This window comes from Choloepus didactylus, chromosome 10 (genome assembly GCF_015220235.1).
Source record: "Choloepus didactylus isolate mChoDid1 chromosome 10, mChoDid1.pri, whole genome shotgun sequence".
Classification (NCBI taxonomy): domain Eukaryota; kingdom Metazoa; phylum Chordata; class Mammalia; order Pilosa; family Megalonychidae; genus Choloepus; species Choloepus didactylus.
The window spans coordinates 93,619,073-93,634,696 of record NC_051316.1 but is presented as its reverse complement, the minus strand read 5'-3'; the positions used below and the strand labels follow the sequence as shown (position 1 = coordinate 93,634,696).

Sequence of the window (15,624 nt, the reverse complement as noted above, 5' to 3'; positions counted from 1 at the left end):
TCTGTGAGAAGACTGCACAAACATCAGCTGAATACCTCTTAACAGACCAGGCACTGCTTTGTGGATCTTGTTGCAAAGACCTTGTGAGCAAGGAATTATCATTCCTGTTTTACAATGAGAGACCTGCCCATGGCCAATAAGTGACAGGTCTAGAATTTGAACCCAGAGCTGTCGAGAGCCTGTGTTCAGAATCCCAGAGCCAGAATGTGGATAAGAGCTCCTGATGTTTGGTTTCTTGGAGGCCGGTCCCAGAGGTGGTAAATGGCAGAGGTGGTCTGGGTTTAGTTTAAACCTGCCATGGCCTGGCTTCCTGCTACTATTTGGATCTAGGGTGATATTCCTACCGCCAGGCCGGCACTGTGGGTGTTGAGGACAAGGCAGCCCCGTTCTGTGCCCCTGACTTCCTGGAACTTCACACCTACCCCCCTACTTCAGATGCCACCACCCTTCTCCCAGCACAGTGCTGGTATTCATGACTGATTTATTGGTGGTGAGTATACAGGGGTGGGCCTAGGGCAGGTGGCCAGGCCACCCCCCATCTGGGCTGGAAGGGGTTCTCTGTGTGGCAGTTGCAGGAGGAGCTGGCCTTGCCTCTCCTACTACCATCTTTTGAGCTCCCGGGCTGGGCACCCCTAGGCTTCTGCTTTCCCTGCCAAAGCTGTGCCAGTCCAGATGTGGAGGCCGCTGGGAGCAGATCCAGGTGGTTCTAGGTTGGACCCTCTTCCATTCCCGTGGAGGAAGTGCCATTGGGGGCTGGGCTTTCTGGTTTGAAGTCTCACATCCCACCTAGCCTGTACAGTGAGGGCTGGATCCAGGTTAAAAAGACAGGGACTTGGGGTCCTACAACAATGTGGACATATAGAGCAGTGGTCTCTCTCTCTGTGGTCCTGGGCAGCCGTGCCCCAGACCCACTGGGTTTGAAGGTGCTGTGGTGTGCAGTGGGGGGACCCCAAGGTGTTCCAAGCTGGTGTCCCCGCTGGCAGCAGGCCCTCTGAGAGGGAGGCAGGAGGGGCAGGTGCAGATGGCACAGTCCATCCTGGTGGAGTGGAGGGGTTGGGATCCAGGGACGAGTCTGTGGCCAGTGGTTCCCAGCTGGTGGTGGCTCAGTGTCTCCCGCTGGGCGAGGGCTGGCTGGGTGGCCCCCAGGGATCCGGGCCGTGCGCTACGCCATGCTGCTGGTGGAGCAGGGGGTGCTCTGGGTGCTCCCGATGCTGTGGTTGGTGCTACTGCTCTCTGAGGAGGCCGGGGCAGCCACCGCCACCACGGGCTCCTGCTTGCTGGGGGGACCTGGGGTCGGGGGGTAGGGGCGGATGTCAGGGCCCCGGCCAGGGCTCCCCCCTCCCCCAGAGGTTTCACTGGGTTCGCCCAGGGCAGAGGGGCCCTGAGCACGCACCACATGCACCATGGGAGCCTGGGATACTCACGTGTGTGGGAATAGATGTACCAGAGCGTGGCGGTGAGCAGGGCCCCGATGATGAAGGCGCCGAAGGTAATGCCCAGCACAGCGGGCAGGATGAGGACTTTGCCTTTGCAAACAAGGGTGGGCCAGCTGCGGTCAGCACTGCCACCTCCTCCCTGCACCCAGCCCTGGCCCCCTACGCTGTGTGCTGGTCAGGAGGAGACACTTTGGTGCCAGTCCCAGCTCAGTCACTAACCCTGACTTCTCTGAACCTCAGTCGCCTCATGTAGCAAATGGGCTCATTACACCCATGCCCAATACTAAAGTGTGGTTGCTATGAGTGTCCACCCAGAGGGCCACGCTAGGTCTTTTGGACCCTACTTCTGCCTCCCCAGCCTGATGGAGCAGCTTTTTTTTAGGGAGGATGGATGGTATAATGTGAGCAGAGTGAGTGGGGCCTGGGAGTCCAGAGACTATCCTGCCCTGCTATGTGGCTGTAGGTCAGTCCTTGAGCCTTATACCTCAGGGACGGGCCAGAGCACCTCCAAGGCTCTTCAGTTCCACTCTTAGTCGTTCTAAGCCTCATTCCTCCCACACTCCTGACTCCTGTATGACTATGGGCCAGGCAGCCTCACCCTGAGCCTCCAAGTTCCCAGCTATGCAATGGAGATAGGAGCCCTGCTCAGAGTCCTGGCCTGGGGTTAGGAGCTCCATCCTGGCCTGGATGGGTGGCAAAGAGGCAGGCACCCCCCCACCTCTGTCCCACTGTCAGTGACTTCCTGCCTGATGGGGGTCTGGGCCCAGGTGGAGTTGAACAAATTCGTTGGAGGGTACAGGGATGAAGGGGTATCTTCCCCTCCATGCTGGGGAAGAAGAGGTGCCTTGATCCTGAGCACCACTCCTTAAGGAAGACAAGGCCAGCACCACCCCCAAAGAGCCTGCTGTCCCATCCAGGAGACCTGATTCCAGGAGGTCCTTTCCCCCCCAGCAAGGTCAGCTATGGGGATCAAGAAGAGCACTGGGCAGTGGGCCAGAGGTCTGGAATCCAGTCCCCAGAAGGTGGTCATGAGCAAAGAGTCTCCACCTGGAAACTGCAGCTGTGGATCCTAATTTAGGCTGCTGGGGCCCTGGGAAGCCATTCTCACCCCTCCTCCCAAGGCTGCTCTTTCTGAGGTCCTCCTGGCTATGTGCCTAGATCCTATCCCTGTGGACAGTCCACAGTGCCCTACTCTAGTCTCAGCCATCGGAAGCCAGGAGCGACCCAGAGGGCACTCACCGGAGAGGTCAGGGCTGACGATGTTCAGGTGCATGGAGACGGTCCTGTCTGTTTTCTGGAGGAGGAAAAGAGTGGTAAGTGGCATAGCCTTTGGGAGGCATGTTGCAGCTCCACTGGTTCTGGGACCTTAGCTTGTCATGGTCCTCTTTGAAGCCTTGGGTTTGAATCCCTTCGCCACCATTTTCTAGCTAGGAGCCTTTGGGCAAATCCTGGGAGATCTGTGCTGTGGGAGGGGTGTCAGGTTGGCAACCTTTGGGCTGCTACTGTTTTCTGTGAGTTCCCGGGAGGTCCCCAACTCCCGTGAGTACTGTGGGCGCCCTGCCTCAGTTACCCTTGTGAGTGCCTTGGAACGACGAGCCAGGTCAGCCCAGAGTCCCAGGCTCACTGGTTGGCGGGAGAAGCCCACTCAGGAATGGCCCCAAAGCCTTCTCTAGCTTCCAGAGAGGATTTTAATCCTGAAGACCTCTCTGTGTGCAAAAGCCTGGGGGTGACCATGTGTGTGTATCCAGGGCTAAGACTGGAGATACACTGAACAGTTGAAGTGTTGTGGCCAGTAAATGAAGAAAATCAGAATTTTGTGGTCTTATCCCTCTTCCCCAAGATCTCCTGCTATTGAGATTATATGGGTGATTGTACTATATGGATGGAGGTAGGGGTAGATGGATTCCTAGGTGGATGGATGAATGACTGAATGGAATGGTGGAATTATCAACTGATGGATGGATGATTGGATAGGATGGTGGGAAAATGATAGGTAGATGACTGGGATGGTCAAAAGATCGTGGATGGATGACTGAAATGGATGGTAAGAGGATGGGTGGGTGACTGGATGACTGTGGGATGGTGGAAAGATTGAAGATGAATGGCTGGAACATGGATGAATGACTGGAAGGGATGTGGGTAGATGGATGGATGGATGGATGGATAGATGGATAACAGTAGGGGAGTGGATGGATGGAAAGACAAATGACTGTAAGGATAGATGGATTGTTGGATAGTTGCAGCTGTGTATCTTACCAATGCCCAAGATGGAGTCCTCCCATCAGAAAGCTATAGGGTGGCAGAAAAAGTACCCTGGCGGCCAGAAGCCACACACCTGACTGTGACTCTGCCCCTCTCGAGATGATCCCACATCCTCCTGCACTGCCATATCTCTGCCTGGAAATCCCAGACCTAGAAGCCACCCTTGAAGCTAGGCTTGGCCCAGGCCCCACTCACCACAGGCAAGGTCCTGGAATACAGGGCTACGGTGCAGCTGAGGGTGCCAGCTGTGGGTGTGGACACCATGTAGCCATGGAGAAGGAAACTGAAGCGCAGGTCACCACCAGAACTCGGGGACAGCAAGGTCACACAGCTGCCCTTGGCTTTCTGGCCCTGGATGAGTTCCACGATGTCTGTCTCAGACCCTAAATCCAGGTGGCAGCTCTCTAGCTGGAACATGATTTCAGGGATTGATGGGGACATGCTCACCTGCATGAGTGGGTAAAGGGGAACAAGGCACAGTCGGTTACTCTTAACCCTCCTCTCCACTAAGCAAGCATGAAAAGTTCCTGCCTCAGCCCTACTGGTAGAAGGAAATGGCACGGGCCTGCCTGGAGCAAATAAGAAAGAGAAGGTGACATTCCTATCAGTGCCCATGAGCTCTGCCTTTTTATCTCTCCCCTCCCCATGTGCCCACGCTGGCTCCCTCCTTCCTCTGGGAAGTTACTTCCTCATCTCCTCTGTACTGACAGTGGAAATAAAGGCACACAGGAAATGCCAGGAATCAGTTGGCCTGAAGTGGTGATGGGGCGAGCCCAGTACCTGCACGAAGCCCTGCTTCTCCAGCTCAATGGTGTTGGTGGCCTGGAGGAAGTGAGAGCTGAGGTAGACACCCAGGTGGAAGGAGAGGCTTTCCATGATGATGCAGTACACTTGTTTCTGTCAGGGAACAGGAAGGGAACTTGGTCAGTCTGGGAGGTGCCCAGCCAGGAAGGCGTGGGGCAGGGGTGGGAGGCAGGAGGCAAGGTCTAGAAGAGTTGCCTGATCCTCATCCTCACCTATTTTTTTTTTTTTTTTAATTTTAATACCAATATTAAGGATTCATTCTCTGCCAGGCCTGTGTGAAATGCTTTCCATGCACCACCTCAGGGACTGCTCATAAGGGTCCCCATAGAGACAGGTCCTTTCTTATGCCACTGATTACAGACAATGACATTTGGGCTCAGAAAGCTTAAGCGCTATGCCCAAGGCCACAAAGCCAGTGTGTGCTAGAACCCTCTGACTTGGAGGCTGAGAACGTAACCCTAAACAGCACTGCTCCCACTGTACAGAAGGGGAGACCGAGGCACATGGAAGACACATGGCTTGCCAGGATCAGGGCCTGACTTTCCTGATGACTGCTGCCTCCCAGGCCAGGAAGGGATTCCAGCCCCAGCCAGCAGCCTGGATCAGATGGGTTAGCATGGGGACCTGTCCCATCTCACCCGCTCTGGTGATGTGCTTGACAGGAAGTTGATGACCACCTGTGGGAAAAGAGCCAAGGAAATGGTGAGAGCTTGCAGGGACCGCAAGGGATATCCCACCCAACACACCCATTTTATGGATGGAGATACTGAGCCATCCAGTGGCTGAGCTTGTCTTTTGTTCCTACAGAGCGCCACACCCTGCTCTCCCAAACATTCCTCAGCCAGCAAGATCACCTGGAGAGGGTACCAACTACGCTGACCTTGATACCTCCCCCATCCCAACTCTTACCTCGTTGCTTATCACATTTTCTGTCACCTTCATGCCACAATTGGAGGAGTTGCTGCGCAGAACAAACTGGTCATTGCTGTCCTCAGCCTGGCAACTGGGGTCCCGGAAGGTCAGTGCTGTGAGGGTGCAATGCAGAGCCTGTGCCCAGGGGAGGGGATGGCAACGTCAGGAGGAACCAGGCTCCCTGGGGCCTGTCCATCCCACCCCAGGACCAAGGACCGAACCATAACCCACGGGTCTCAAATCTCAGCCATTCCTCTGCTCCTTCTCCATTTTTGTTAAATATCATCATCCTACACCATTTCGGACTTAATACTTTCCTTGAACTTAACATTTTTACTTAGCCCTGTCCTAAGCAATAATATTAGTGACATTATGAGTTTGATTTGCTACTTATTATTTTTATCTTATATATATAAATACGTAAGTCTTAAAATTAAAAACATTCATTCAAGTTCCACATATAATTATCACAGTCCCAGGGCCATGCAGACCCCACCAAAATACTCCAGTTTCAGAACCACAGACTCAGAGCCGGGGTCAGCAAAAAGTTTTCCAATAAAGGGCAGGATATTAAATATTTTAGGCTTTGTGGACTATGGGGTTGGTCCCTGTTGTAACTCCTCAACTCTGCCATTATAGCATGAATGCAGCCATAGATAATATATAAGCAAAGGGGTGTGGCTGTGCCAATAAAACTTTATTTACAAAAACAGGTGGTGGACCATAGTTTGCCAACTCCCTTCAAACCTCAGAATTTCTCAGTCACATTCTTAGCATCAAAGGATCTCAGCATTTTAGTTTGAGTGGGATGCTGGAGATCACACTTGAGTCCACGTGACTCCTGTCCATTCCTCCAGGAGGCTGCCCCTGACTGCTACTACTCCCCAGCTGCCTGGGGCCACGTTGGCAGGCGACAGGCCCCCAGATAAAAATGACTCTGGGTGAAGTACCCAGTGAAACGTGTCTGGAATTCAGACTCTGCACCCTGACCACATTTCATGAGTCACTGAGAAGTCGGCGTGCTCCATGTTTGCGGAGAACTTGTTCAGGCTATTTTCTGTTTTCTTCTATACAGATGTATGTTCTTAAGAGAAAATGTGCTTGTATTCTGCTGTATTTTTAACAAATGCCGTCGTATTATCCTTCACTCTGCAGCTTAGTTTTCTCACCCAACAATAAAACATATACATCTTTCTGTGTCTATATTTATAGATCCAGTACATTCTTTATTTTTACTTTTTTTTACCTTTACCACAGGTCTTTATTTATGCCACTTAGAACCACTGTCTAGTGTCTTCTTTCAGTCTGAAGAACTGCCTTGAGCATTGCTTGTAGGACCAGTCTAGTGGTAGTGAACTCTCTCAGCTTGTGTTTATCTGAGAATGTCTTAAGCTCTTCTTCATTTTTTATGCAATTTTATTGAGATATATTCACATACCATACAGTCATCCAAGGTGTACAATCAATTTTCACAGTATCATCATACAGTTGTACACTACGTTCTTTTAAACTGTAGCATAGTATTTCAAAGATTGATGAATTATAACATTCATCTGGGCCTCTACAGATGGACACTGAGGTTTCCAATTGTCCCCTCCTACAAATGATATGCCAGAGACCATCCTTTTGCAACAGGCGAGAGTTTCTCTAAGACAGCGAAATTTTGGGGTCACAGGGCAAAATTTACAAGGTAAATCTTAATGGTAAATTATAAGAACTATTGTCAATTTTGCCTTCCAATGGGCTTTATCTGGACCTCAACTCCCACCAGCAATGTAAGAAGGTTCCATTTTCCCTAACTTGCCAAGGTGTCATTTTTCTCTCCTGCCTACCTCTGAACACTCCAAGGACTGTCTGGTCAATTTGCCTAACAGAACTTCCAACTTCAAATGCTTTGTCAGCCACAGCTCGCAGACGAGGAGGCGGGGCCGGGCAGCAGACAGGGGGTGCCTACCCCTACCTCCCCCAGGTCCCAAAGACTTCTACATGGACTTAACCAGAGAGTTGAGTGTTTCTGTGTATGTACGTGTGTGTGTGTTTAAATGTTACCTTTTAAATCCCTGAGAGAACATGGATGATCTATCCAAGTTTTGGGAGAGAGATTTCCTACCTCGGAAAGGCCAGAAGAAATCACAAAGAGAAAGACTGGCAGTTAGGATGGCCTAACATTATAAAACATCCCAAAAGTTAAAAATCACTGTGATCAAAACTGTAATCCAGTAGCCCTGATCTTCAATAATGATTGTGTAACTACATAGCAAAAGGAAAAAAAAAGTCAGTTTCCCATGTTTGTATGGATCTACTTCTGGATGTTTTGTTCCGATCCACTGATCTATATCCATCTCTTACAGTACTGCCCTGTGTTAGTTAACCTACCCTTAAAATTGGGTAGAGTGCACTATTAGTGGTCAATAAGGGGATGGGGTAAGGGGTATGGGATGTTTTGGGTTTTCTTTTTTCTTTTTATTTCTTTTTCTGAAGTAATGCAAATGTTCTAAAAATGATCATGGTGATGATACTGTGAACCACTGATTGTATACATTGGAGGGGTTATATGGTGTGTCAATAAGATTATATTTTAAAAAAGGAAAAAAAATCACTGTGATCAAAATGTAAAGAACCATAATACACTGGGGGAAATGATTCTAATAAGAATGATGGACAACGGGGGGGGCAAATTTTTTTTATGTAAAAAGCTTTTAAAAATCATCAAGAAAAATACCAAGCCCCAGTGGGAAAGAGGCTTAGGTGGTGATTAGTCGCAAGGAGCCATGCCCGCACTCACTGCTCATCAGAGAAGTATAAATTAAAACAGGGATGAAACACCACTCTTCATTTCCCACATCGACGAAGGTTTTTGTTTTTTTTTTAAATCATCTGGAGGGAGAGAAGCAGTTGTTCTCATAGATCGGCAATGAAAATTCGAATCATCTTTTGGAAAGGAGGTTGGCAATGTGTATCAAAACCTCCAGAATGTTCACTCATTTTGATGCAGCAGTTCCCACCGATGTGGAAATCTATCCTAAGAAAATAATCCTAAATAAAGAAAAGTTTCATGCACAATGACATTTTGTGCATTATTTATAATATGACAAAATTGGAAACAACCTAGATATGTAACAAGCGAGGAGTTAATTATGGCGTGTCAATATGATGGACTAGTACAGGTTTATTAAACATGGAATTAAGTACATATGGCAAAGTTCTAAAAATACATTAATTGAATTTAGCAGGACACAAACAAGTACATCCGCTATGATTACACGCATTTAAGAAATCCACCGAGAAGACATTCTAGAAGGAAACACACCAAAAAAATTGGTAGGCATTGTCTTTGAGTTGGGAGATTATGATTTTTTCCTTTTCTAATTTTTACACATTTTTTAAAAGCATATGCTATTTTTTTAATAATAAACACTTCAATCGGGCAAAGATCATATTGTGTAGATATTCTGTTAAAAGCCTTCCCAGCTCAGCCTGCATTTAGGATTACTAATAATAACTATTTAGTATTGGAATTATTTCCCAATCACTTACCGGGCCCCACACTTGACTGTGCCAAGTGTTCTGCGTGTCAGACAAGCTCATGCCACATGGTAGGAACCATTATCAACTCCATTTTACAACTGGGAAAACCGAGGCCTGTAAGAGGATGTCACCTACCCCTGCACCTGGGCTAGGACCCCAAGTTTCCTGGGCTAATGGAGGAACCAGCTGCCAATATCAGGCTGGGGCGGGGGTTCCCTTACCGTGACGATATTTTTCTTGATTATCACAGTCATGACATCACCGGTGCATATGGGCTGGATCATAGACATGAGCATCGTGGGGCTGCAGTAGTCCTTGGGAGAGGTGGTCGGGACTGGTGCAGGTGAGGTCTGCGGCCTACCACCTGTGGGCAAGCAGAGACAGGCCGGGAAGACATCACTGACCACTGACTGGGCACTAAGCTCTTTGACAGGTAGCTATTCCCATTGTCCCCATTTTGCAGATGAGGAAAATGAGGCTCAGAGAGGCTGATGGGACTTGCCCACGGTCACGCAGAGGTGTGGTAGTGCTTCACCGAAGACACAGCAACTGATCCAAGGGAAGGGCCAGGGAAAGGAGTGCAAGAGAAGGGGAGGCTGGGTGCTCACCGCAGCTGCGGGCCCGCAGTGAGACGACATTGGCCAGAGGGAGCTCCACAAAGGATGCTACAATGCTGGCATTGAGCCTCCGGGCCTCCCCCAGCAGGCCTTGGGGTGTATCTGGGAGCACGAAGCCACGGATGTTCTTCTCAGGAAAGATCTTGAAGGAGTATTCACCAGTGCTCTAATGGCCAGGAGAGAGGCAGAGCAGGGAGTCATGATTATAGTCAAGGGGCCGGGGGTGGGGCACGGCCTGGCCAGGGGCACTTGCAGACCAGCTGGGGTCATGTCAGGGCTCAGTCCTGCTCTCACCTTTACTCCTCTGCTGTTTCCTCTGCCTGAGGGCACCCATGTCCTCATCTACCAGCTCCTGTTTATCCTTCAACTCACTCTGGGGATTCCTTTCTTCTGGTAACCTTCCCTGACCCTGTGGGCTCAGTTAGGGACCTCCTTGGGGATCTGGGAAGACTTCCTGGAGGAGGTGACCTATATGCAAAGGTCTGAATGAAGACTAGGGGGTGGACAGGAGAAGAGCATTGGGGGTTGAGGGTCATCACGTGTAAAGGCTCTGGGCTGGGGTACTGCTGCAAGGATGGGACATGATGGGCCCACAGGCAGGGCCTTGAGGCTGCAGGAAGGGACTGGGTTTTCTCCTCGAGGAGCTTTGGCAGGGCCTGCACTGGGTAGAGCAAGACTCACCCAGATGGTAGCATAGTATTGTGAACTTAATTAGCAGTGCTGATTTATATATTTGAATGTGGTTAAAAGGGGGAAATTTTAGATTGTATATATGTTACTAGAATAAAAATTGAAAAAACAAAATCCATGGAACCGCACAACACAGAGAACCTTAAGTTAAACCAGGGACTAAAGTCAATAGTAAGATTATAAAAACGTGCTTTCATCAGTTGTAACAAATGCACCACACTAAGGCAAGGTGTTAATAATAGGGCGGTATAAGGGAACCCTGTATTTTAGGAATATGTGTTCTGTAAACCCACAACTTCTCTAACCAAAAAATAATAATAAAAAAACAAGACTCACCCAGATCTGTATATTGTGGTTGGCGTCGATGATCCAGGACACGTGGGGAGGGCCCTGCAGGATGAGGACGGCGTCGGGGTCTGCCCCTCCGCAGCTCAGCTCCACCTTCACAGTCACCGTCCGGGGCCTGCGAGCAGACAGGCGGCCGCGTCACGCCGGGGGCATGCGGGTGGGGCGGGGCCTCCCGGGAGAGGACCGGCGGCGGACGCGTCGCGCTGGGCTGGGGCGGGTCTGCGGGGCTCGGGGACAGGGTGGGGGCTGGGGCCGCTGCGGAGGCAGGACCGGGGCGGGGCTGAGGCTTGGGCGGGGCGGGGCTTAATACTGAGCGGGATCTGACAGAGGCCGGGTCTGACTGGGGGCTCGGGCGGGCCAGGGGCCGGTGGGGTCCGGCCGGTGGGGGCACGGCCTGGCGTCGGCGGGCGGGGCGCCCTTACCGGGTCGTGGAACCCGGCAGGACTCTCAGGATGTGCGCTTCCTTGTGGCCGGTCACGCCCTCGAAGCGGCAACCCTTGACCGAGACCGGGTCGCGTGGCTGCCATTCGAGCCTGCGGCCCATGTCCACGTGAGCTTCGGGCAGGCAGATGAACGGTGGGCTCCGGGCTGCGGAGACAAGCGCCACTTCAGACGCCTCCCCGAGCGATCTGGCGCCTAACACAGAGCCCCACCGTCACCCACGGCTAAAGGTGGTAGGGTGGGGTGGAGCAGGATGGAGCTGCAACGAAGGGGGGGCGGGTATTGTATGCGGCATCAGCAGGGAGGACCTGGATTCAAATCTTCCCTCCACCACTTACCTGCTGAGTGATCCTGGGCAAGTCCTTGGGCCTCTGTTTCTTCATCTGCCAACACAGGGTTAATATAAGGGATAGCACATGTTAGAGCTGCAGCAACCGGCACATTGCCCCATTTTAATTTTTCCTGTAGCATTTACCATGGTCTGAATTATAGAATTTATTTATCTGTGTACATGTTTTTTATCATCTCCACACTGTGTCACCTCCAGAAGTGCAGGGCCTGGATCCATCCCCAGGGTCCCCAAGTGCTTAGCCCAGTAGGTGCACAATAAATAACATGAAAGTGCTGTTCGTGTATTTTAAAAAACTGGCAAAAAGCAGCAGTTTCACATGGTTCAATCTAATATTTGGTGAAGAAATAATTACTGACCCAATAGAGCCCTGACTTGCTGTGGGACCTGGGGCCCAATCATACCCCCTCTTGAAGCCTCTGTGTCCACATCTGAGGAGTGGACCACAGCAGCTGGGATTCCTCCACAGCTGAGTCCTGAGCCCAGGGGAGCTGCCGGGGAAGCTGACCTTGGCCCAGACGGAGGAGGATTCTGTGGGGATTGTTCAGCTTGGCAGAAGAGGCAATCGGACCGTGTTTAGCTGCCCATTCAAGCACCTGAGTCTCGAGCATGAAGGGTGGCAGATGTGTGACGTTGACTTCTGCGGACTCTTGGAAGAAGACCAGGTTGGGGTTCTGGGGAGACATATGAAGGCTCAGGTTGCTGTTCCCAGGCCTGGGTCCTTTCTGACCCTCATGGGAGGTGAGGAGGTGATTTGGGGAGATAGTCCGGGTGGATGAGAGAGGGGATAAGGCTGGTGGACCTGCAGTCAGCCCAGAGTCCCCCAGCTCGTTCCCTCTGAGCCAGAGATGTCCTGTCTCCTTCCCACACCTTCCTGAGTGGTTGAATGAACGCAAAATCCATATTCATCTACCATCCAAGCATCACCCACCCACCCCTCCACAGCTGTACCCATTCAACCCGAATTTAATGACATCATGTGGCTAATGTCTGTTTCGCATTACACTCTGAGGGTCTGTAAGGGGCACCATCTGCCTTGGCCATGTCTGCACAGTGCTTGATGCATGGTAGGTGCTGAGGAGTATTTGGGCTCAGCACTGGGGATCCTGACATGTCAGCTTCACCCTGATGTCTTACATGGTGGGTGCTTCCTGCACATGGGAAGGGAGGGAGGGAGGAAGGGAAGAAAAAAAGAGATGGATGGATGAATGAATGAATGAATGAATGAATGAATATATGAATGAAAGACCGACAGGGATGGTCCTTGCCTGGGGGATCTTACTACCCAGAATGTAAACATGCATCAATTAATTTGGAACAATAGAAAATAGAGAATAATATTGAGTAAGAAACAAGGGAGCAAGACAAATCTCTCTAGATGGACAGGGATGGGGATTCTGGGAGGCTCCAGTATCTCACCAACCCTACTGCTCCTGTGTCAAGAGAGACCCCGGTGGGCTGGGGAAAGGAAACAGGGAAGACTGCCTGGAGGAGATGCTCAGAAGAAGCTAAAGAATTTAAAGGAAGTTACTGGGGCCTCACACTCAGAACTGGGTTCCATTGTATTCTGTCTCCAAAACCAGGGGCATTGAGTTAAAGCAGCTGCAGCATAAGGGCTTCAGGCTAGATACTAAGGAGAACTGTCTGACCTCAGTTGTGGGCAAGGTACCATGTAATGGTCTCCCTAGAAAGGAACACCCCACCTTCTCTGCAGGAGTTTAACAGGGAACAAAGTGATGACCATCTTGAGTGAGGAAGCCAGCCCCCCGTGGTGGGAAGGGCTGGAGCAGTAGTTTAGAGCTGGGGTCTGCAGGGGCAGGAGGGGTCCCTGAGTGAGACCCTTTACCCTTCTCAGCCTTAGGGTCATTGGCTGTAAATGGGGAAATAACAGCATTTGTCAATCACCTGGTGCAGGGCCTGGCACAGAGCAAGGGCCTGGCCGTGGCACCCTTGCCCTGGGCCTGGCTAGTGGCTGCAGACGGCCCAGGCCCACCTCCAGTGCAGGTGGGGACTCTGTGAGGCCCGGCTCAGGAAGCTGCATGGCCGAGGCTATAGTGCTGCTACCACCTCCCGGGTATTCTTAGCTTTGGGGAGGAAGGTGTGGCCAAGGCGGCTGTGTGGCCTTCCGGCCTGGCGGGCACGTCTCAAGTTCCCTGCGTCATCCAGGGCCCTGCTGGGCTCAGATCCCCACCGCCGGCCCAGGGCCCAGGCAGGGGAGGAGGGAAGGTGGGATGGGTCCAAGGGGAAGAGGGGCCACTGGGCCCCAAGGGATGGGCCATGAGGGGTCAGTTCAGCCCAGTCCTTGGTCCTCTTGACTGAAGTTGGCCAGCTCCCCACTGACTTAGCCATGTCCATCAGTCTGTCTCGGCTGTCAGTCTGGATTTGTCAGCCCTTCCCCGTTTGTCTCTGTCTCCCTGCCAGGCCTTGGCCTGGGGTCTGCCAGGGTGTCCCCACCTCATCTCCCCCTCTCCTCTGTCTCTTTAGGTCTCTGAGCTGCCTCTGTGTGTCTGTTTGTCTCTCCTTCCTGCTCTCCCTCTTTCACTTTCCATCTTATTTTTGTGTCTCTCTCTGCCTTGTGTCTTTGCTTCCCCCACCCCACCCCACCCGGGCTCTGGCTCTCTCCCCTCTCACCCTCTGTTCTCTGTCTGTAAACAACAGCTGCTCACATCTGGGGACCCATCAGCGGGACCCAGGAGAGTACCTTCCCAGGGACTTCCGTGTCGAGGAGGCAGAGCTGACAGTCCTCCCAGCCCCGTCAGCCCTGAGCCCTCTGCTGCCAGTCCAAGCCCGCTGACCTTCCCTCTCTGATAGATGTCTAGCACTTTTTAAACTTGTGTTTTTGTTTTTAAAATATTTTTTCTCCAACGTAGGCCTTGTTTGTCAGAGTAAGTCTTACAAATTTGGCAAAGTGTAAATAACAAAATAAAAATCTCTCTTAAACCCAATTCCTAGCCATAACCACAGTTAACATGCTGTTAGGTTTCCTCCTGGCCCTTTCACTCTGTACTTAAATATTTTCAAATATATATCTTGCAATTTTTTCCAAGACAGTGACAAGATTATTTTCTGGAATGTCATTGTGCCCAAGTCTACCCCTGGATACATTGGCAAACTGAGGCTACGAGCAAGGATGGGAGTTGGCCAGGGTGGCACAGGGACTCTTTACCCAGGCCTGCTGCCCTCTGGGTTCTCTCTGACCAGGCCCTGCCTGGTGAATAATGTCAGAATGACAAGGAGAAGCAGGAACACTGAGGTGGGAGATTCTGGCCCACAGAGGTGGACAGGAGCAGCCTCTTGGGGTCAGTGGCTTGGCCTGGGGTTAGGGGTGATACACTCACATAGACCAGGTAGAGGGGGATCCCCGGGGCCTTCAGTTGCAGGAAGATGGTCTTGTTTGGGCTGAGGACCAGGAGCACCTCTCGGGGCTGGATGCCAGCTTGTTCAGGTGCCTGGAGAGTCACCTCCACCTCTGACAACTCCTGGGTGGGAGCAAGGGAGAGACGCACACACGGGCTGGTCAGACTCACCCAGGCGGTGCTGGCCGGGTTGGCTGTGAACTCCTTCACCGTTGGCGTCCACTCCAGCCCACAGGACCCTCTCCCTGCCTGGCTTGTCTCAGTGCCCAGCACAGTGCCTGGCCTTCAGGAGGGACTCAGGCAGTGTTCACAGAATGAATGAGTGAGGCTTGTCTTGGCAATCTCAAGAGATGGAAAAACGAGATGAGCCTGAACATCATCCAATGGTCAATCGAGGGTTATTATTTCTACCGTATGGCAGCTCGGTTCGGGGCCTGCAAGCCCCTGTGTGACTTAGAGAGTGTCCTGGGCCTTTCCTCTGTCTCTGTCAGCATCGTCACTCCTCACACCCTCTCGGGCCACCCCTGGATGACTCTCCTTCCAGCTAGATGAGGCATTCACCACTCACTCTCTGTTTTTAGTATTCCTGATTGCCTTACTATCTAAAAGTACTAAAAGCCCTTGTTTTTGTTGGCATCACACTAATATTTTGATGTTCTCTAAGAATCTGAAGTTCTAATCCTTTAAGTCCTGGGTTGTTCCCACTGCATTAAAAATGGTGTTTAGAAAGTTTTCCTGCTACAGATGATAACGATTTTGACGACGGTACATAACACTCATAGAGGCCTTACTGTGTGCCAGGCACTGTTCTAAGTGCTTTACACATTAACTCATTGAATCCTCACACCAGCCCTATGAGTAGGTGCTAGTATCATTCTCAC

The 15,624-nt window shown here is 51.4% G+C and overlaps 1 protein-coding gene across 1 annotated transcript in view; it reads right to left on the bottom strand.

Annotated features, from left to right (window-relative positions):
- Positions 1-461: 461 nt before the first annotated feature.
- The window catches only part of ENG (endoglin), a 32,242-nt gene continuing 17,079 nt past the window's right edge, over positions 462-15,624 (bottom strand). The window contains exons 3-16 of the mRNA XM_037796857.1: positions 14,726-14,866; positions 11,896-12,061; positions 11,377-11,421; positions 11,020-11,185; positions 10,586-10,712; positions 9,551-9,725; positions 9,164-9,306; positions 5,412-5,549; positions 5,141-5,179; positions 4,479-4,595; positions 3,894-4,145; positions 2,676-2,730; positions 1,425-1,526; positions 462-1,287 (exon numbers count right to left, since the gene is read on the bottom strand). Of these exons, the coding sequence (XP_037652785.1) occupies positions 1,163-1,287; positions 1,425-1,526; positions 2,676-2,730; positions 3,894-4,145; positions 4,479-4,595; positions 5,141-5,179; positions 5,412-5,549; positions 9,164-9,306; positions 9,551-9,725; positions 10,586-10,712; positions 11,020-11,185; positions 11,377-11,421; positions 11,896-12,061; positions 14,726-14,866 (1,791 nt within the window). The 3' untranslated portion in view covers positions 462-1,162. The remainder of the gene's footprint in view (positions 1,288-1,424; positions 1,527-2,675; positions 2,731-3,893; positions 4,146-4,478; positions 4,596-5,140; positions 5,180-5,411; positions 5,550-9,163; positions 9,307-9,550; positions 9,726-10,585; positions 10,713-11,019; positions 11,186-11,376; positions 11,422-11,895; positions 12,062-14,725; positions 14,867-15,624) is intronic.